Source organism: Rhincodon typus, chromosome 28 (genome assembly GCF_021869965.1).
Source record: "Rhincodon typus isolate 14 chromosome 28, sRhiTyp1.1, whole genome shotgun sequence".
Classification (NCBI taxonomy): Eukaryota; Metazoa; Chordata; class Chondrichthyes; order Orectolobiformes; family Rhincodontidae; genus Rhincodon; species Rhincodon typus.
Window position 1 is genome coordinate 29,634,855 of NC_063359.1, and position 23,348 is coordinate 29,658,202.

General features: G+C 40.2%; 1 protein-coding gene across 5 annotated transcripts in view; it reads right to left on the bottom strand.

The window, feature by feature from the left end:
- Nucleotides 1–2,072: 2,072 nt before the first annotated feature.
- Nucleotides 2,073–23,348, bottom strand: part of LOC109914743 (ras-related protein Rab-14) — a 33,034-nt gene continuing 11,758 nt past the window's right edge. For all 5 annotated transcript variants that reach the window (XM_048613499.1, XM_048613497.1, XM_048613496.1 and 2 more), the window contains 7 exons: nucleotides 21,894–21,952; nucleotides 18,225–18,278; nucleotides 15,434–15,611; nucleotides 14,249–14,315; nucleotides 11,091–11,178; nucleotides 4,918–4,948; nucleotides 2,073–4,396 (listed from right to left, as the gene is read on the bottom strand). In XM_048613499.1, the coding sequence (XP_048469456.1) occupies nucleotides 4,219–4,396; nucleotides 4,918–4,948; nucleotides 11,091–11,178; nucleotides 14,249–14,315; nucleotides 15,434–15,611; nucleotides 18,225–18,278; nucleotides 21,894–21,945 (648 nt within the window). In that variant the 5' untranslated portion in view covers nucleotides 21,946–21,952 and the 3' untranslated portion in view covers nucleotides 2,073–4,218. The remainder of the gene's footprint in view (nucleotides 4,397–4,917; nucleotides 4,949–11,090; nucleotides 11,179–14,248; nucleotides 14,316–15,433; nucleotides 15,612–18,224; nucleotides 18,279–21,893; nucleotides 21,953–23,348) is intronic.

Genomic DNA, 23,348 nt, shown 5'->3' on the forward strand with positions numbered 1-23,348 from the left:
CCCTCACCTTAAACCAATGCCCTCTAGTTTTAGACTTCTCCACCCCAGGGAATAGTTTCCTTCCCTAAAGGGCATTAGTGAGTCAGATGGGTTTTTCTGACCATCAACAATGGATTCACTATCATTAGACTCTTTAATTCCAGACATTTATTGAATTCAAATGACCTCTCACTGGTCCCTCTCTCCTTTGAGAATGTTTTGCAAAGACAGCTTTGATCCCGACACCAGGGAGGCAACACACAATTCTGATATCTCACTGTCTGCTGCAGGAATGCTTGTCTGTGCCTCTGACTAGAGTGTCTGCTATCACAATCAATTGGTTGGGACCTGATGTACCCTTAGTTATATTAGAGCCAGTCTCAGTACCAGAAACCTGGCTGTTAGCGCTACATTCGAGAGTCCACCACCCCTGACATTTTCCAAAACAGCATATCTGTTTGAGATAGACAGCCAGCCACAGGAGGCTCTGGCACAACCTCCCTCCCTTCCTCTCCTACCTTTCCTAGTGGATAACCCATTGGACGGTATCTGCAGTTTAATCTCCCTTCCTGCAACTGCCATCCAACAAACACCCTCAGCTCCTGCAAATTCCTCATTGCCTCTAACTGCTGCTCCAAAAGGATTCCAGAGCTTAGGTAACTCATTGAATTGAAACAACAGGCAGAGTTACAGGAAAAACATATTAGGTCATTATGGGTCAAATGGCCACCTTCTGTATCCTAACAGCTGATTCTGTGAAGCCATTTCAAAAAAAAAAAGCACATGTCTCTTTGGAATTACTAATGCAAGGATGATTAGGTCAAAAAAGTGCAAGCTCCCTCATGACAGGGAAATAATCTGATTGGACATGGAGAAAAGGTACAGCTGCAGTTGTCAAATCTGACGACACCAGTGGACTTTGTTCCTATAGTTAAAGACGTCCAAGTAACGTTGGTCAGCAGAATAGGAAGTCCTGTTCTAGAGATTCAAAGATGGTGATCAATGAGCTGACATTTGGGGTCATAACCTGAAGCAACAATGGCTGCCAGCAGACAGCTTTAAAATTCTCTTTGGCACCACCACCACCTCCCCACCCCAAACTGTGGCCTAAATGCCTGGCAGAAAAAGTGAAATTGCCTCAACTCTTTCTATTCCATACCCAGTGTTTTTACAGGGATCCACAGCAGCACTTACACATCCCTGACCACCACTACACTTTTAAGAAGGTCTCATTAAGCAGTCACAACAAGTTAATAGCTTCAAAATGGGGATCCAAATGGGAAAGATTGAGGATTCCCAGCATGCATGCAGAAGAGAAAAAGAAAGTGTTGACAGATGCACTGGCTATGGTTTGGGAGATGGAAGTAGAACCAGGTGAGGATATTCTCAGAAAAATTGTACTATGTTGATTTGAACTTGGCATTGACCCAGCAGTCTCAGAAATGAACAAGCTGGTTAAGTAGAGAAGAATGGGGAGATGACAGAGGGAGCAGTTATTGAAAAATACAATTCAGTCAAAGATGATGACCATATAGAAGAGGACAACAGCCTGTGCAAGGAAGAACAGTTTACAACAAGGACGGGGGGAGGAGGAGGAGGAGGTCAAGAACATTTGTTATGCAAAGATTCAGTTTCAGCAGATGATCAAATGGAAGTAGTGAGCCAGGAGCTCCCAAAAATCTCTAGGCCGAGTGCATAAAACCAAATATCTGATAATTAGCCAAGGATATATGCAGATCAGAAGCAAAACCGCATAAGCTTAATGATGGTTAACTCCTGGTCAAAAATACCTTCGGACTTATTCCTATAATAAAACAAAGCACTAGAAGGCATTTTTGTTTGGAGATACAAACAATGTTAAAATTTAAAATATTATAAATGCAGAGTTAAGCTTCAGAACTAAACAAACAGTCTGAGGAGGAACTTGTTATATGTAGGATTTAAAGCAAACTGATGATGAATAGTCAAGACAACATTCCAACTTGCTCCATTCTCCTTACGTCACAAAATTTCAATGAACAATGTGAAAGATGTCCCCAAGCTGATATTTATAAAAGGTCTATTCAAGAAAAAAAGGTAAGGCAACTCAGGAGGGTTTGCCAGCTTCCATAATTTATTCCACAAATCCCAAGTTCAGTGCCATTTGGCTACAACAACCTGGCATGAACTGTTTATTTTCAGAGTATACATTGCATTGCCAGGGCACTGCACACATCTAGCTCCTTATCTGCCACATTAAGGAATGCCAATTAAACAACTGCTTAGAGGCAGGAGGATCATATGTAATTACACTCTTAAAAAGAGTACAAGGACAAATTAACTAGATACAGTTACTTTATTTACAAATATTCAGATTAATAGCATTTGTTCCATCAAATGAAAGATACAGCAGTTCAAAGTAATTTTCTGTCACAGATATAAACAAGTCCTACTGTAAGCTGTTCAAGAGTAGTTCAGATCTCATACCATCTAATAACTAAAGCAAACTTTCACAAATTTAGAATGAAACACCTTGTCAAATCCCTGCATGTTGTACTTGCAGGCCGTGGTCCCTGGGCAACACCTCAGTAAGCAAAGGCTTAACATTGTAATCAAGACAGGAGACTCCTAACCATATTGCCTTTGATAATACTCCGACAATCAACAAAAAGCCTTGTGCTCTTAAAATTAATAGCAATACACTACAAAGAAGGGACAGTGTACAAATTGACAAAATTTTCAATATATTGCAGATTCCAGCTTGGGCCTTCCCACAGCATTTCTGTACAGGATCTACAAGGGTGAGAGAATTTTCAACTGCTCATGTCCATGTTATGGGGATTTTGAACATTATTAGTTTCTTGATAGAAGTAGTGCTTAAACAGTACAGACCCATTTTATACACAACTGAAGATGCAGATCATTAATAAGCATTTCAACCACAATTATGCCACCCAAGGCAAAACGTGCTAAATCACCATTTGATACTTAAGCTACTTTCAACACCTGAAAGTGAAGTCAGAATCACCCTACCCCAAGTGTTTAATACAGTGAACAAATTTTTAAAAAATAAATCTCCCTTAAAGTCTGCTTTTTGAATAGAATTTGGATATCCAGTTCATTACGGACAATTGCACCTAAATGTGTTGAGTTGAGTTAAAAGTTAAAAGGTTTGCATTCATTCACCCAGTTTTTTTTTGAATGGTGTAAGGCAGCAAATACAGCCATAAATGCAAGACATCTATAGAGAACATTACACGGTCGATTGCACAACAACAGGATTATTAGCGGTAGAGATTTTCCACAGTGCAATGATGGAACAAGACAACAAGAGAATACGAAAATCAGATAGTGTTAAAGTACTGCTTGTTTTGTTTCTTTTTAAAATGTGATTTTATCCATTTTGTGCTTAATGGGCAACATGGTCTCTTAGATTGTTCTGTACAAACTGGTACTCAGTGCCAGTGATCAATTTGTTTCTTCATTAAAATCATATACACAGATGTATTTAAATGTTAGTTCAGTTCCTTCAAATTTTATACATATTTACGTACGATGTTAATAAATGTAAAGAATAAAATGACAAAAAGCACACTAAAGCCTTCGTTTGCGTCTTGAGGGAAAGATGAGTAATAGCCATTCCCCTGTGCAAAGTTAAGACAAAGAGCTGGAATTAGAACCCCATGAAAAACATGTAACTGGGTGGGGATCTTATGAACAGCAACAAGCACACTCTACACATTAGAGACACCCTTTCTGGTTTGAGTTGGATGTCGGTTCACAGTCAAAGAACCTATCAGTAACTTTGAACAGCACAGACAACAGTTGTATGGCAGAACAGGACAATTTTTAAACTGTACACTTGTCTTTCGAATGAACAGCAAAGGTTATGCTTGTAGTCCCTGTGAGGGAGGAAATTAAATTAGGCAATGTCAGCATGGACTTTAGCTGACAGGGGCACTGAAGTCAGATCACAAATAGAGGGATGAGGAGGAACTACCACAAGAACAAGTAAGAAAATATTTCAATTCTAAATTCCATGCAGGAGAGGTTTTATTACTCTACTCATTTCCTTGTAACCTGATAAACATCTACGGTGGTTTAGCGAAGAGCCATTTATCATCGTGTTAAACTGTTGTCACAGCAGCAAAATTTATCCTGTCAGATTATCAGCAGACGAGGAGGCAGCTAGAAATACTGCTTTGACAAAGACACAAGAGAAAGATGTGAAAGATCAAGAGGTTGGCTGGCTGAAGATCACTAGCAGCCACAGCCTTCTCTCTGGGGTTGGGGTTCACTGATTAGTCGACCACCCTGAGGAGCAGAAGGTTTGTGCTGTACTCCAGATTCAGCAGCGTTGAGATCCAGGCTGCCATCCTGGATGTTCTGGTAGATTTTCTTGGCAGCTTCCAGGAAAGCATCTTCAACATTCTCACCTCTAAGAACAAAAAGTAGTGTTATGTATATCTTTAAGTAAACTATAATAAATAAAATGTTCAAGATCAAAATAAATTCTGGCCTCAAATGAAATACTGCCTGGAAAGACCTACGCACTTATGTCAAATCCTTAAAAGCTTCCAGAGGGCACAGCCACTCAGTAAATTACAAAATTTTATAAAACCAGTCCAAATGCTGTACTATGACAAGATCATCAAGAACATACAAAACCCTCCCAACCATCAAAAAGTAATAACGTGCAGAAATTCTCTCAAAGGGAATAGAACAGAATTTATGCTAGGGAAAGATACAGATTGATATAATTTAGTTTATAAGAGTCCCAATAGAAAGATATTAGCTTTAAAACATTAAGAAATAACACCTGGGACACACTACAGAACAGCAGCCAGAAAAATGACACTCCACAACAGTCTATGACTTATAGTAAAAGTTTTAAGTGACATTATTCACAGACCCTTGAACTAAGCTCACTGAATGATGCATGTGAAGCAGCACACTTACGTTTTTGCACTTGCTTCAAGGAATAGCAAACCTATAGCAAAATAAAACAAAACAATTATAAGCACAGAAATACTCCCCACTAGACTGGAGGTTACAAAACTAGACTCCTTGAAATGACCATAGACCAAGTCAACAAATGTCTCAGAGCCCAAGTCTAGTTACAAGGAGCGATACTACAGTTACATATTCTGCATTACTGTCCAAGGCTTGTGAATCTGCCATTACCAAATTCAATGGCAAATTCAAATGGTGAGCAGCTTCTGTGGCAAGGGTAAGGGGAGGCATGTGTCAGAAAAGGAGGAAACAGGGGGCAATGCAAATAGAACTTCACATTTATTTTTAGTGCATTAAACGAACAACATTCAGATCCAACTCCCAATTTGCATTGAGATTTCTTGTGCAGCATAAAACCACAACAGAACAGCATTACATGTTGTAAATACTATAAAGCTAACCAGTAAAGTGGTGGCCTTTCTCCCTTGATCACATTTTATCCCCACCCACAAAATATTTAACCTAATTAACTCAGCAGTAAGTCACAGCCACACAGTAATATACACTGTCAATATAATTCCTTCTTAAGAAGAAGCATATTTACACTACAGATTGGCAGCTCACAAGCTGATCAAGAATAATAAAATGTTGGCCTTGTCAGTGATGCTCACATCCCATGGGAGAATATTCATCAGAATAAACTGAATGTTGCTTGGATTGGAGAAATGTTAGAAATACAGTACTAAGGACCACTGTGTGTTGACATCCTATTTTATATATAGACTTCAGTATGGAATTAAATCTTTATTAGGTGATGACACAAAGGAGGAGGGGTTCTAAAAGCATTGGGAAGACTGAAAAACATGAACACACCAGTTGATAAATTTGCATTTGCCATTCTAATATGCCTCCAAATGAGTGTAGTGAGCTGAAGGCAGCTAATCTCAGGTTCTTAAAATTAAAAAAAAAAAAGAGGAAAGGTTGAGCCTGTCCTTGTTGGAGTTAAGAATGGACAGGAGACTTTCTTGAAACAAGATTCCTGGAGGTTTGACAGGGTAGATGCAGAGAGGTTGTTTCCCTTTTTGGTCCTGGTCAGGACCAGAGTAATCTCAGAATAAAGGTTTGCCCATTTAAAACAGACAAGGAGGAACTTTTTCCTCTGGAGGGTAGTCACTTTGCAAAATTCCTTACTGCGGAAGTTGAATTAAATGCCCTAGTGCACAGTTCATACAGATTTTAAGAACGTGAAATTTTCTTGTACAAGGAGTGGTTCAGACAGACGAATGCATTTAAAAACAGAAATCTGGATAACTACTTGAAGTTGTGGAAGACAAAAGAAAGATCAGTTCTGGATTATTTGAGCAAAGATCTAGCACATACAAAGGACCCCAAACACCTCCAGTCAGCAAATATCAGATGGATTACCATTAAAGTCGTCACTATACATTCTTCGCACCACTCAAGTGGAAAATTTTACTAAACCTTCTATCCAGAGCATGTATTCTGCACTATCCTTTAAGATTTTGATTAAATTATAACCTAATCTTGGATTTTTTTTTTTTTTTTTCCTTCTTTATTCATTCACAGGATGAGGGAGTCACTGACTAGGCCAGCATTTATTGCCAAAAGGGCAGTTCAGAGTCAACCACATTGCTGTGGATCTGGAATCACATGTAGGCCAGACAGGTAAGGATGGCAGTTTCCTTCCCTAAAGGACATTAGCCAGATGGGTTTTTCCAACAATCAGCAATGGAATCACTATCATTAGACACTTAATTCTAGATAGTTACTGAATTCAAGTTCCACCATCTGCCATGGCAAGATTTGAACCCAGGTCCCCAGAATATCACCTGGGTCTCTGCATTAACAGTCCAGTGATAATATCCTAGGGGAGGCAATGCCAGGAAACAGCAGGGAACCAGTTTTTAAACCGGTGGATGCTCATGCTCAAGCAGCAATCCTCCATAACCAATTGACAATTAAATTAATAAACCTATAATACAAGATTTCCTGGACATTTTTGGCTCTTAAGTTCATCGGTGCCCAATGGACAAATATTTTAACAGAAAAAAGGCACATTTAGGAAAGCTTTAAGATTCATTAAACAAAACCTGACCAATGCCTAATCCAATTCGTTACTTCATCTCAATAGTTACTCAATGCAGTTTTCAGTTTGCTTGTACAATATTTTAAAAAAAGAATTGCTTCAAGTTTAACCTTTAAACTATAGTAGCATTGTTGCTCTTAAGCAATTCCACCCAATTATATCATCCAAAATTACAAAACCACTATTCCACTTCCTCTTTTTAGTATTATGTAATTAGCAGCACCAAAGGAGTCTCAGCCTGCCAAACTGATAGACTTATTCACTCCCACTGTTTTTAGCCCATGACCAGTTCTTGATCCATAGTAATGTATTTCCCCTATCCCATGTTCCCACTCAATGATTTTGTTACATCTTCGAAGAACAAACAGCTTTGTGCAATAGTATTTCCTCTTCATAAATGTCAATTTTGCCCAATATTTCTTCATAAAGAGGGTTCTGCTATTGGTACTTCATAGATCCAAGCATTTCTCTGCCATGAATGATGCTGGACCAACAGGGCTATAGTACTGGTTTTTCCTCTACGCCTCCTTTCTTCAGTAGAGTTACAGTTGCGATCTTCCAAACTACAGAATTATTTCAGAACCTATAGCATTTTGTAACATAGCCACCAATATTCTCACTCCACACCCACTTCTTTCAAAGCACTTGAGATCCAAGGAATTTGTCTACTTTCAACCCCATTTTTCTAGTTTAATATAGTAATATCTTTCAGTTCTTCATTTACATTAGTCCCCAGATTCTGCAAATTTCCTAAAAAAGCCCTAGAAGTTATGGTTAGTTTCTGATAGTTTCCTCATCCACTTTTAGAAATTCCCCTGGAATAATGGACCCATATTCATTTTTGCTTCCCCTCCCCCCACCTTTTACATACCTACAGAAGCAGTTAGTCCATTTTTATCTCTCACCAGTTTACTCTTATTCCACTTTCCTTTCCTTACTTTTTTTTGCTCCTGTTTTGCAGAATACTAAAAACTGCTGCTAACCCTCAGGCTTACTTTTAAGACACCTTCACAAACCTCTTCCTTAAATACAGTACAATCTTGGATTTCTTCTGTTATTCTCAGTGGGAACAGTCTCCTAAGATGGGTTGCCATGTATTTAAATGAACACGCTTTTACAGGAGTCAGAGTTATACAGCGTGGAAGCAAACCCTTCGGTCCAACTTTCTTGCACCAACCAGGTATCCTAACCTGATTTAGTCCCATTTGCCAGCATTTGGCACATATCCCTCAAAAACTCTTCCAATTCATGTACTCATCCAGATGCTTTTTAATTCTTGTAAATCGTACTCCCCTCCACCACTTCCTGACTGCTTTTTCCATACACACACCACCCTCTGCGTGAATAAGGTGCCCCACAGATCCCTTTTAAATCTTTCCCCTCAACTTAAACCTATGCCTTCTAGTTTTGGATTCCCTTACACTGGGGAAAAGGTCTTGTCTATTTACCCTATCCATGCTCCTCATGATTTTATAAAACTAAGGTCACCCCTCAGCCTCCGATGCTCCAGGGAAAATAGACCCTGCCTATTCAGCCTCTCCCTACAGCTCAAACCCTCCAATCCTGGCAACATCCTTGTAAGTCTTTTCTAAATCCTTTCACGTTTAACATCATCCTTCCTATAGTAGGGGGACCAGAAGTGCATGCAATAATCCAAAAGTGGCCTAACCAATGTCGTGTACAACTGCAACATGACGTCCCAACTTCTATACTCAATGCACCTGCCGTCCCTATCCTATCTACCTGCAACGCCACTTTCAAGGAATCATGCACCTGCACTCCAAGGTCTGTGTTCAGCAACACTCCCCAGGGCTCTACCATTGACTGTACTACCCTGAATTGCCTTAGCAAAATGCATCACCTCACATTTATCCAAATTAAACTCCATCTGCCACTCCTCAGCCCACTGGCCAATCCGATCAAAATCTCATTGTACTCAGAGGTAACCTTCTTCGCTGTCCACTTACACCTCCAATTTTGGCACCATCTGCAAACGTATTAACCATACCTATGTTCACATCCAAATCATTTATATAAGTGACAAAAAAGAACAGTGGATCCAGCCACGATCTTTGTGGACAATCAGGCTGGTCACAGGCCTCCAGTCCAAAACAACCCTCCTCCACCACCCTGACTGCTACCATCAAGCCAATTTTGTATCCAATTGGCTAGCTCCCCCCAAATTCAATTCCATGCAATCTAACTTTGCAAAACAATCTACCGTGTAGAACCTTGTTGAATGCCTTGACAAAGTGCATATAAGCAATGTCTACTGCTCTGCCTTCAATCTTCTTGGTCACCTCTTCCAAAAACTCTATCAAGGTGGAGAGACATGATTTTTTTTCATGCACAAAGCCATACTGACTATCCCTACTCAGTCCTTCCCTCTCCAAATGCACGTAGATCCTGTCTCTGAATCCCCTCCAATAACTTACCCACCACTGATATCAGGCTCACCTATAATTCCCCAGCTTTTCCTTACCACCATTTCTAAATGTTAGCACCACATTAGCCACTCTCCAGTCTTCTGGCACCTCATCCATAGCTGTCAATGATACATATATCTCAGCAAGGGGCTCAGCAAGCTCTTCCCTAGCTTCTCAAAGTTTTTGTTGAAAACTAGATATTAGTTCTTTAAATACTAGCCTTTGCCCATTATCATCATACCTTTTAAAATGTAACCATCCAGTCCATGTTGTGCAGACTAATTATCTTAATTTCTTAGTGAACTATTTACTTCCAAAATATAGTGGAATTTTACATAACTTGTTCCTAACAGGTTGCTTTAGCCCTTTTACATTGCACATTGAGATTTAAATTAGCCCATTTCCTAGTTAGCTCAATGTAATGCCCTAGAAAAGCACCCCATTCCAAAAATTCATTCTCCACATCATGTTCACTAATTAGATTTAGCCAGCCTGTGTTCAGATGGAATTTCCCATCTCATTTAGATTTAGTACGTGACAAAAAGAAATCTAAGTATAGGATTACAGAAGTACAGCAAAAAGTGCACGAAGTCACTATTCACTGGCACCCACTAGGTTACAAAAGCCAGAATTAAAAGATTTAACAGAGCCAGATCTCAGAGTCCCAAGTCCCATCTCCACAATGGTGCAGGCACTACTCCATTCGCTAGGACATCCAGGAGTCTACTGACTGCTGCCACCACACTGGCCCGCTCTCACCCTCACTCCACCCCACGCTCAAATCTGCCATCGCTGCACAACATGTCCCACACATTCAGTTCCCGCCACGCAGTTCCTGGTCACGAGCTGACTCCTTAGGTAGGCAGTTAAAAGGGCAGGGGGTGAGGGTGATATAATTACTACAGAGAGGACAGAGAGAACAGCAGAAAAAGGAAAAAGGAAAGGGAACTGGCGAGCAGAGCATGGCTCCAAATGGAGTGACTTATTCTGCTGCCACCTTACCAGTAAGATGATATCTCACTGTTACATGCCTTTTTGTTTTGTACCACGATTTACATTACTGCTGTTTTGAGCTCTACAAAATTCCCAATATTCTGTTTCTTGCAGTCTTAGTTGCATCCAAACTGATTCTAGGTATTGAATAGTAGAATGTCAGTCATCTCTCACTACAGTACTAATGTCCTCCTTATACAAGTCTTAGAGAGTACAACTATACCTAGATAGAGAGGCAACCAGTCTGAAGGCAACATTGAAAAAAGGCAAAAGCATGAAGTGTGCTGAAGTGGGCCAATAGGAATAAGAAAATTGTTGAGAATCTTTAAATCTGACAAATATTAAACATTGCTTAAACAAAGGCATTCAAAGGGAAATATTGTATAGAATTTTGTATGATATCTTTGATGTTCATTGTAGATTGCAGACACCCCAGAGTTCCACTTAAATCAGTAAATACTTTGTTGGAGCCTTTTTGTAAGAGGTTAAAGGGTGCATGGAGCAGTGCATATTTCATTCTTACTGTCCACAAAATAATGATTTGGATCATAGAACTAAATTTTAGGATGTTTGTATGAAAGAGCCATATCAACCACTGTTTTTCAAACGCTAAATTAGCATGCTAATAGTATTTTCTACATGCACAAACCTACCATTTTCTTCAGCAAACTGCTTGGCTTCTTCATACGTTACATCTCGTTGAGCTTCAAGGTCTGCTTTATTTCCTATTAGGATTATCACCTGTGCAAACAAAACCAAGACACACACATTCCAGAATGCCAATTTTCACCGGTTCATTTTAAACTGTACAAGCTGGTTTGAACATTACACAACCCAAGAGGATACACTACAATCTGTAGGTTTAAAAAGTCTGCCTTCATACTGCACTCCACGCACTCAGATCTAACCCTGACTTTGTCATTAAGCCTGCCAATAAGGGTGGTGCTGTTGTAGTCTGGCATACTGACCTCAACCTTGCAGAGGCTGAGTATCCACTCTCAGATACCTCCTCCTACCTTCCCCAGGACCATGACCCCACCATGGCACATCAGGCCATTGTATCCACTACAGTAACTGATCTCATTTCATCGTGATCTCTCCCACTCCACTTCCAAGCAGATAGTCCCTCAGCCCTGCACAGCTCATTTCTACCTCCTGCCAAAAATCCACAAACAGGACTGTCTGGGCAGACCCATTGTTTCCACCCGCTCGTGCCCCACAGAACTCATCTCTTCCTATCTTGACTCAGTCTTCTCTCCCCTGGTCCAATCCCTACCCACGTACATCAGTGATTCCTTCGACACCTTACGCCAGTTTCAAAACTTTCAGTTTGCTGGTTACAGCAAACGCCTCTTTACCATGGAGGTGCAATCCCTTTACACGTCCATTCACCACCAGAAGGGTCTTAGGGCTCTCTGCTTCTTCCTGGAGCAGAGACCTGAACAATCCCCACCCACCACCACCCTCCTCTGCTTGGCCAAGCTGGTCCTCACCCTCAACAACTTCTTTCAACTCCTCTCATTTTCTTCAACTAAGAGGGGTTGCCATGGGTAACTGCATGGGCCCTTGTTATGCCCATCTCCATGAGGTATGTGGAACATTCCTTGTTCCAGTCCTAATCTGGCCCCCACTCAACTCTTTCTCCGATACATCGGTGCTGCTTCCCTCTCTCGTCTAGAATTGGAAAAACTTCAATTTTGCTTCCAATTTCCACCCTGCCCTCACTTTCACCTGGTCTATTCAACTCTCCCTTCCTCAACATCCCTGTTTCCACTTCTGGGGATGGACTGGCCACTAATACCTACTACAAACCCACTGACTCCCACAGCTACCTGGACTACACATCCTCACACTCCAATTCTTGTAAAGACTCCATCCCATTCTCTCAGTTCCTCCGTCTCCGTCGCACATGTTCAGATGAGGCCAACTTCAACAAGGGAGCCTCCAAAATGTCCACCTACTTACTCAACCGAGGATTCCCCAGCTCCGTGGTTACCAGGGACCTCAACTGGGTCGGACCCATCTCCCGCACTTCCGCCCTCACCCCTTCTCTTTCCTCCCGCAATAGCGATAGGGTTCCCCTTGTCCTCATCTACCATCCCACCAGCATCCACATCCAGAAGATCAGACACCATTTCCGCCACCTCCAGCAAGATGTCATCACTGGACACATTCCCCTCCCCTCCCTCCCACAGGGACCGTTCCCTCCACAACACCCTGGTCCACACTTCCTTCACCCCCAATGGCAGCTTCCATCGTAACCGGTGAAGGCGCAACACCTGCCCATTTACCTCCTCCCTCCCCAATATCCAAGGGCCCAAACATAGCTTCCAGGAGAGGCAACACTTCACCTGCACTTCCCAGAATCTAGTCTACTGCATTCGCTACTCAATGCGGTCTCCTCTACATTGGGGAAATGAAGCGTAGACTTGGCAACAGCTTCGAAGAACATGTACGTTCTGCTAGCAAATAAGACCCTGAACTACCTGTTGCCTGCCACTTCAACACTGCACCCTGCTCTGTGGCCAACATGTCTTTGGCTTGCTGCAGTGTTCCAGCGAAGCCCAAAGCAAGCTGGAAGAGCAACACCTCATTTCCCGCTTGGGGACCCTGCAGCCCTCTGGACTCAATATCAAGTTCAATAATTATAGGGCCTAAACTCTCCCATGTCCCAGCCCCCTACCCCACACACCAGGCCTTGTTATCATACAGCCTGCCATTACACACCCCTTATTGATAGTCACTAACAATCCCCATTAACAACTATTCACCCTCCCAGCCTGATTGTTAGTAATTCCTTTGTTTGTCCAACTGTCTTACTGTTTGGGCTCTATCCTGTCAGTTACTCTCTACCCCATCCACCTCCCTATTTTCTGCATTATAAACTGACGTTTTCCCAGCCATCAGTTCTGAGAAAGGGTCACTGGACCCGAAACGTTAACTGTTTTCTCCTTCACAGATGCTGCCAGACCTGAACTTTTCCAGCAACTTTGTTTTTGTTCCTGATGTATAGCATCCAGTCATTTCGGTTTGTGCCTTCATACAGATTTGGACACGCACACACGTCATAACTAAGCTTGTGTAGCATTTTTAAAGCCAACTTAGACAACATAGCTAGCATTGCTACTGCTAGCGAACATGATAGAGCAGAATTAACCTGCAAGTTCATAAATATCAGATCATGTTATTTTTTCAGTTTACTGTATACATTTGGGATAGAGATGGCAAGCAGAAATTCTGCTGGCTAGAACTCAGTTGATCCTACAATCAAGCTTGCAATGCTTCACACATTTTAATTCTAAGAAATGTTCGAATGTACATAAAGCATGTTTGATGTTTGGCAGGTTTACAATTCAGTAATTTAGTCAGTGGGGTTGGGACAGAAGAAATAGTTGTCCCGGGTGTCACAGAACAAAAAGGCAAAGAGTGTGTTAATGGCTGTAAAGAAGAGGGGGGTCTATAGTAGGTGTTAGGTCATTCTTATGCAAAACTGACTTTGTAGGTTGAGCACCAATTCTCACACACTTCTTCCCATTTCTTCCTGGACCAATGACCCCAACAAAGATCAAGTTGTTTCCAGGTCTGCTTCAAAAATCTTTTTAGCTTTCAGTTCCCAACCCTGTGAAGCCCACATCTACCTTCTCCCAATTATCTGGGATCATTACCACTCACTTTGTGCTGCTCTGTGACACCTGTGACCTTTGGTCTTCCAACTTTTCTTTGTGGGGTGGGGTGGAGGGGAAGAAGAGACAATGGGTAGAATATTTTAAAACCACATCATGCATACTTTTCCCCAAGCCACTTAACTTACAGTATTTGGATTAGTTAAGTTTCTTGCATCTGTAAGCCAGCTGCTAAGATGGTTATAAGTACTTCTCCTAAGTAAGAAAAATATACAGGGATATTACAATTAATACAGAAGTATATTTAATTAAACAGCACATGCCACTGTCAGAACAAGTACACTTAGAACATTACTGAAGGGTCCCGACCCAAAAATGTCAGCTTTCCTGCTCCTCTGATGCTGCCTGGCCTGCTGTGTTCCTCCAGCTCTACACTTATCTCCGACTCCAGCATCTGCAGTTCTTGCTATCTCACACAAAGCTACCCTGTCCAATAAGAGAATTTAATATAGGCAGAAACTGACCTCACATTCTAATCATTGAGGACAAGATTATCAAAATGAGAACTTTACTGTCCATGTCTCAACTTATACGAATGCACACTTCCCCATCACTCCTGTGCTCACTGACCTGGCTATGAACACAAGAAACAGGAGTAGGCCATTAAGCTTTGCGAGCCTACTTCAGTCAGTAGGATCAAGGCTGATCTGATGTGGTTTTACTGCTTAACACTTGCCAAAAACCAGCCTTGAACATAACCAATAAGCTCACCAAGGGTAACAATTCCAAAAACTAATAACCCTAAAGAAATTTCTCATCTGGCTTGCATGGGAAGCCCTTTATTTTAAACTGTGCCCCCCTAGGTCTAGGTTTCCTGAGGAAAAGCACCCACTAAGGATCTAGTCTGTCAAGCAGTGTCTTATATGCGTCCATTAAATCACCATTCTACTAAACTCAGCATAGGCCTGACCTTCTCAAGCTGGCCTTGTAAGGCAACTCTTTTGTCCCAGAAAACAGCCTTGTGAATCTTCTCTGTACAGCCTCCAACTGCACAATGTCCCTCCTTAAGTAAAGTGCAAACCTCTGCAGGGGTGCTCTCACCAACGTCCTGTGTAGCTGTGGCAAAAGTTCTCTACTTTTACATTACATTTCCCTTGCAATGAAGTCCATTATATTTGCCTTCAAACTAGATTGGCACATTAATTATACATCATAATCTAAAATAAAATCCCAATCAAGGCAAACGCAATTACAATTGCACCTACAGCAAGCTATTATGTTCAGTATTAAAAATCAGCTGGTTGTGTGCAGCAACTACCATTTACAGCCCAAGATTCCAAACAGAAATATCAAGAATGGTCTTATATAATTACCTGGTGATATCATAGACCATGAGAGCTCCAGCAGCACCTCTATAGTAACTTCGCGTAACAGCTCTAAACCGTTCTTGGCCAGCTGTGTCCCAGATCTGGAGTTTGATCTTCTGACCACTAACTTCAATTATTCTGGTTCCAAATTCTACCCCAATTGTGTGGGGACAATCAGCCATAACTACCGGGGGAAAAAAGTTCTCTTGAAATGAAATTATGTATAGGCAAAGAGTCTCTATCTTACAAGAACCTTTGAATACCGAAATGCTCATCACAAACTCATTTACACATCTCTACATTCACAAAATAACTTCAGCCACCTCTGCACATTGTCACAGCTGGTTAGTTGAGGCATTCTGCTCTGTGTATATGCTGATTTGCAAGAACACATTTTAACTTTCTAAATAGTTCCTCAGTTATCTGATTAACTATAGCTTTGAAAAATGTGTCATGTTCAGGTGTCTCAAAAGTACAGTAACCCTTCCCAAAAATTTGAATTCAAAATTTTTTTAACTGCATTCTAGAACAGCAAGATTCAGGCTTATGTTTTAAGTTAGTCTCACCTCCTCTTGATTTTAGTGGGCATAACAATACACCTACTTAGAAATAGGAGAAGGATAAAAGATCAGAGATGGGAATGGAGAGGAAGGGAATGCTGCATTATACCTACACTAAGTCAGTAGGCAAAATAGGGAAAAAAGATGTAAAAAGACAGCAGCCCAGGTAGGAGGACCAAAAATGAAACAAAATTTAAAAAGTCAGTAGTGGTGCTTGGGAGGCAATTAGTTATCAACATTACAAAATGAATTACTTCTGAGATGTACTTATTATCCAATTACATTGCGTAAAATGTTGTTGTAGTTTTACTACATAAAGTAATGTCTGAGAAGTTAACATGCATGCTAAATGAGAGTGTACTTTAAATTATAAATCTATTGGTAACAAATTACTGATTGCTTAGAAAGCAAACAATTGCTTACGCACATATGAAAAACAGGTTTCTGGAGATTTTTTTTCTACTGCTGCTCTACCTCTTTTGGCAACCTAACCCATTCCAAGACTCCTCAGATGGAAGCAACAGTAAATCACAGCATCAACAGCACTGGCACCTCCATACACTTGGTGTACAGTCCTGCTTTGGCATTATTTTTTAAAAAATTCATGGGATGAGGACAAAGCCAGCTAGGCCAGCATTTATTGCCCATCCCAGAGGGTAGTCAAGAGTCAACCACACTGCAATGGGTCTGGAGTTGCACGTGGTTCCTTTCCTAAAAGGATATTCGTGAACCAGATGCGTTTTTCCAACAATTGACAACGGATTCATGGTTATCATTAGGCCCTTGATTTCAAGCGTTTTTTTATTCAATTCCAATTTCACCATCTGCCATGGCGAGATTCCAACCCAGGTCCCCAGGATATTCCCTGGGTCTCTGGATTAACAGTCCACTGACAATACCACTAGGCTGTTACCCCCCTTCTCAGTTTTAAAAAAAAGTTTTACCAATGGTTTTCAAGACTGAGTTATGAAATTAAGGGCCTATTAAATTTTAATTGGAGCCAGATATTTCAAAGCACAATTGCTTAATACAAACTTCAGCTCTGGTGAATCAGAAATTGGAGCAGCAAAATCAATTAAATATGATGCATTCTTTCTGACAGTGGTGCTGGATGGAGTTAGAAGAAGCACATTTCCACTTTGGGAAGGATAAAAGGAGACAGGAAAAATGATTAAGCAGCCAACTCACTGTGGCACTGTCAGAGATTTGAATAACAGATCATTAACCAAGTCTTAGAGGAAAATGGGGTGAAATTACACAAATTGAAATGGATTTACTACTTCAGTTTCTCATTTTAAGGCCAACACTCATGGCAGCTTGGATGACTTTCATTGGCTCATATGCCACGAACAAAACATCCACTGGTACTATTAACTGTAATGCTGCACTCCTCTGTCCATGTACATTATTAGCAAGAACACAATCTGCTTTTCAAATCAAATCAGCACTTCTTTCAGAAATACTAACATTACTACAGATCAGCATTAGTGGCAGACTAGGTATTAAAATCATATGACATCATGGCATCAATAGTTAGGTGCCCCCAAAAATTTGACTCAAATTGTGACAGAGGGGTGTTAACAAGAAATTCTCATTTTTCAAGGACAGACAAGAAAATTTACATGGAAGAGGCACTTGGGAACAGATCTTTTGATGTAAAAATGGTTTTCATCTTCAAGATTATTAGCTTCTGAATTCAATGATGTGGGGAGAGTAGATGAGTGTTTGGAATCAAAAGAATACAAATTACACAATGAGAACTGAGCGAAACGATCAGGCGACAGATCAGCGCTTAGTCTCTGGTTCAAATCCTGTTCAGAGTATTTGATTGAGAAATATACATCTATGCGGGTCATTACTGACCGACACTGTTACAAGAGCTCAACAAATGCAACAGCAGCATTTACAATAAATAGAATGCAAATACAAAAAAATCATGCACTCAAGGTGCCACAGTAAGCATACATGTATACTAGCGCACACTGGCAAGAGCCTCCTCTTCAGTTCTGAGAGAAATATTAACCTTCCCACCCCGCTGCATGCAGACAAAATATTCCAACATACGTTGTCAATCTCCCACTCTCAACAATGGTTTGGGTTATTGATTAGTGTGCTGCCACATAATTAGTCACCTTTAACCAGGATACAAAACCATATTTCAATAGAAAACTTGGGAGTCAGTGCACGAGAATGTTCGTACTTTGAAACACTTGTCCACATTCAGGGCATTTACTTACATTTCTTTTCTGTAAATTGATGAAGTAAACATGACTTCCCTACGCCCATGTCACCTACAGTAAAAAGAAATTAAGATCAATCACAAAAAGTATCAAGTCCACATTAAAAAAAACTATTGTGCATTCAGCCGCCTCCTTTCACACTCCTTTTGCTCTCAACCTAGCAGGTTTCCTTGAAATCCCAGCTTTCGGCTTTTATTCCAAAGTCATCAACATGAATTCCTTGGAAAGAAATAGTGCAGTGATTCAGCTAGAAAGTCTATAAAGGTTTCAATATTTATTTCCAGTTTTAGGCATTAAATACATGAACAACATAAATGTTGAAATTGTCTTTAAGAAACAGTGCCTGATCCAAATATAAAATTTCTCTACAATTCTAAAGTTCATCTGGAGATGTTTTTGTGCGAGATTGCAAATTGCAGTGTCATCTGGTTAAGTGGAACAGACTTTTCAACTTAGACTGGCATGCATCAATTGCCTAAAAACTCACTCAGTTGCAGCATTTACTCACAATCCCTTCCCAAAGCCATTTGAACAAATCTCCAAATACAACTTTTGCCACACAGGCAGTCCTTTCATAGTATTTCTCTTGTATCCATGGGGAATACTGCACTGTTAAAAAGGGGGATGAAGTATTAGCTTTCTATTTAACAAATGGACTTGGTAAAAACAAAACAAGGGCAGGACTTATACAATTAATGGCAGGGTCAGAAACACCTTGGGGATCAGGTATACAATTCTTCAAAATTTACATTACAGGTAGACAGGGCGGTTAAGGCAGCGTTTAGTACGCTCGCCTTAAAATCGCTCAGTCCTTTGAGTAGAGGAGTTGGGACATCATGTTGATGTTGTACAGGATGCTAGTGAGGCCTCTTCTGGAGTGTGCAGTTCTGGCCATCCTGCTAGAGGAAGGATATTATTAAATGGATGGCTCAGAAAAGATTTACTATGATTCTGCTGGGAATGGAGTGCTCAAGTTATAAGGACAAGGTGGGACATTTTGCAATGGAGTGTAGGAGGTTGAAGGGTGAACCTTATAGGAGGTTTATAAAGTCATGAGTGGCATAGAGAAGGTGAATAGCAAAAATGTCTTTTCCCAGGGTGAGGGAGCTCAAAACGAGCAGGCATATTTTTAAACTCTAGGAGAAAGTTTAAAACAAAATGAGTCAATTTGTTTTTTTTTTTTTTTTAAAAACACCACACAAAAAGTGGTTTGTATGCAGAATGAACTGCCAGAGGAAGCAGTGGATGCAGGACAACTACAACATTTAAAAGAAATTTTGATAACTAAAATGAACGGTAATGGTTTGGAGGAACATGGGCCAAATGCAGGCAAGTGGGACTGGTCTAGGTTGGGAAACTTGGTCAGCATAGATTAGTTGGGCTAAAGGGTCTGTTTCCATACTGTATGACTTTAAAGGTCCCAGGGATGGACAAAAATAATAATGCTGGTCAGCCAGTGATGCTCAAGGCCCGAGTGAATAAGAAAAAGTTTCAACAGGATAGCACTGCTGCCACAGCACCAGCAAACTGGATTAGATTCTACCATATTGTGTGGAGTTTACACATTTTCCCGGTGTCTGCATTGGTTTCCTCCCACAGTCCAAAGATGTGCAGGTTAGGTGGACTGGTCGTCCTAAACTGCTCATAGAACCCAGGAACTTGAAGGCCAAGTGGATTAGCCATAAGAAATACAGGGTTACTCGGTAGGGGCTAGGCAGTTAGGTGTGGGTGGGATAATCTTTGGAAGGTCGATGTGGACTCTGGGCCAAACAGACTGCTTCTAAAAACTGTAGGGATTCTATGCTTTAAAGGAGATAAATCTATCTTTATGGAATCAAGGAACAGCTATAGCATAGAAAGCATCCATTTGGTCCATTGAGTCCACACTGGCTCTTGGCAACAGCTATTCAGCTAGTCCCATTTCCTCTCCCTTACGGTGTGGTCCAAGAAAATCTTATTTGGGCTTCCTATTCAATTATAGCTTTTAAAAGGAAATGGAGTCTGCCATACAAAGGCCATACACTCCAAATCCGAAACAGAACAAAGCTTTTCTTTAGTACACCATTGATATCAGCATCACATTGGAGTTTAATATTAAAGTAATTTTAGATTATATGGGGCACGACAGATTCAAAATACTATGTTACAGCTCATGGATACAAGTTTTATTTTTGATCTTGGAGAAACAAAGGCAAAGATTCAGAATTTAAGCCTTGGTACAATAAAACCCACTTATTCTGGACTAGTTTAAAAGTTACTTGCAATTAAGAGTTCATGCTAGCAACTTATATACCAGCTTCAAAATGCAATCTTTTTATATTCACCTCAAATAAACTCACAGAATACAACAAGTTCAACAATATTTCCTATTCTGATTCACTGGACATTTTACTATTTCAATTTATCTTGCGGTCTTTTGGTGAAAGAAAATATACAAGTGTTGATGACAATACTACAGCCTTTAAAATTTAAAGGCTTACCTGAGAATATACTTCCTCTATACCAAAGCTTGCACCTAAACATTCTGCTCAACTTTGATTGTTGTATAATAAATGTGGCAACATGCACTAAGCAATGTAAATATGAAATTTAAAATGTATATTTTAGACACTTGGGCTAAGAGCCATGAAACAGCAGCATAAATTGGAATTATTGGCAACAATAACAGGTAACCCCACACTAAACTACAAAAATAGACACTAAAATGTTAACAATTGTATTAACCTATCAAAAACCACAAAACTGCGCTGCCTTTCCAAAAGACAAAATTATATAGTTTCCAAGGAATGCCAGCCCCACAATTTAGAAAAACTTCAAATTCAGTCTAGAAGCCATTTAGAGAAGAATACCAAAATAAATGTTGTCAATTAGGTGATAAAAGCTGCAAATGACTGCATTTAACCTTATGGTTTGCAAGTTCTGGCCTGATTTTCAGAGTGAGCAAATGAACATGCCAATTTCATTTACAGGAATCTCAGATTTTCGATCCAGAGTCATGCACAAATTCTACCCATTATAATTAAAATGACATGTTGACTAAAGCCTAAACATTACATGGGATTTGTTTAAAAAACTTCTGATCAGTCACATCTGAACCTGAGATTGCTTTCTCAAAACCCATTAGTTTATGTAGCTAATTTGCACACAGTTTGGTCCCTCAAAGGAGGGAAATAAATTACAGGTTAATTTGCATTTGATAGCATAGGTTGATCAGAAGAAGTTGGGAAGGACAGGGTCTCTCTTCAAATGGGATCAGAAATCTTGAGAACACAATCTGATTTTTTATGGTTCACCTCAATATTCAGTGCAGTAATCCCTCAAAGCTGAGAATCACAAACTTTATGATAAGAGGCAAGGTGCACGTCATTTTTAGCACTTAAGGCACGGATAGTAACTGTTCCTTTCCCTTTTGACATCAATCGTGTAATGTAGCTAAAAGTTTAATTACAGAGTATCATAATTATAGGAAAACAGCAAGTAGGTACTCTTGCATGTAGGGTGACAAGAATGAGAAACAGAACATCCACATTAACTTCAAGTTTTATATTTGAATAGGTTCACTTCAACAGAGTTTGGCCTCACATTTCTGTTCATTTGTCCTAATTGAGGCTCTTCATGAACATCCTTAATACTAAGATGCAAGTCAAGAGTTCAAAACAAACTCACCAATAATAATATATTTGAAGATGTAGGAGTAGTTGTATGGTGCTGTGGCCATCTTGGCTCTATTTTTTTTGGAAAAAAGGGAAACAAGAACACCACAAAATTAAAAAACAGATGCACCCAAAATCCAGAGTGCTAAGGCTACATCATATATGTATGCAGAGCATGCAGAGATACAAATATCTTGGACAGTTGTAATTACTGGTCATTGTATACAGAAAATTTCAAACTACAAAGAAAAAGTAAAACACAGACCTACTGTGGCACAAAAGCTGCTTTATACTTAACCTTGAAGATACTCCTATATTCCTCCACCACCTTGTCCATTGAGAAAGCTGACCCATAATATGCACTGTTGCAGCCCATAGCTTTGGGCAGGCAGGGGGAGGGAAAGTGGAGTTTTGGTTGTTTTGTTCTGCTTTACCTAGATTTCAAATCTTATGACAGCAGATACTTCTTTTACTTTCAAACAGTTAAACAAACATACTTAAAAATTAAAAGCAAGGTGATCATCAAGTCCGTGGTGCAGTGGTAGTATCCCTAGCTGAGCCGATCCCAAGTTCGGCTCCCAAATGCTGAGTGACACCTTCACAATAAATCTGAATTGGCTGCTTAGAAATACTTTTAAAAAAAATATACACACATGCACAAACTTGGTTCCAACTTAATGGGTTACAGTAATTATGCACTAAACAGGACATCCTAATTTTGGACCTTTCTAGTCACCCTTTATTCTTTTAAACTTCCAATTTTGTGGTGCAGTGGTAGCATCCTCCGAGCCAGGGAGCTCCAAGTTCAAGTCTCATCTACATTTTAAAGGGCGTCATGACATGTTTGAGCATGTTGATTAAGATCATGAAAAAAAATATTAACACATCTGCTTCACTAATCTCTTCTACAGAAAGAAATTTGACCCTGGTTTTTGCGTCTCAGACCCACAGCAAAGCTGACTTTCTTGTCTTGCAGAATAATCTGGCAAGTCACTCAGTTGCATCAAAACAATGACCGAAATAAAAACCCATCTAGGGAAAGAGCATCAGAACTGGGAGAGCTTTTCCAAAGCTACCTGCACAGAGCAATACCAAAACAATTAATGCTGAATCTCATTTTGCCAAACGTTCTGGTCTCCATTTTGAACTTTGAATATGGGCTCACTTAAATGGTCACAGCAAGTCTTTTATACAGGACTTTTATTTTTAAAATGGTGGGGGTGGAGAAAGAGGAAGTGAGAATGATTTCTAGGATTTTGATCTGGCAACAAGAAAGAGTTCAATAACTAGGTCCCTAGAACATGACTTGAACATCTAGATTACTTGTTTAGAGACAAGACCGTTATGCCACTACTTACCACAGTGAAACAGCCCTGAAAAAATCAGCTAGTTAAACAGCTGAAAGCCTACGGGATCCAGGTCAATTTAAAAAACCACACAGACCACATCCATACTAGTGTACAGGCTG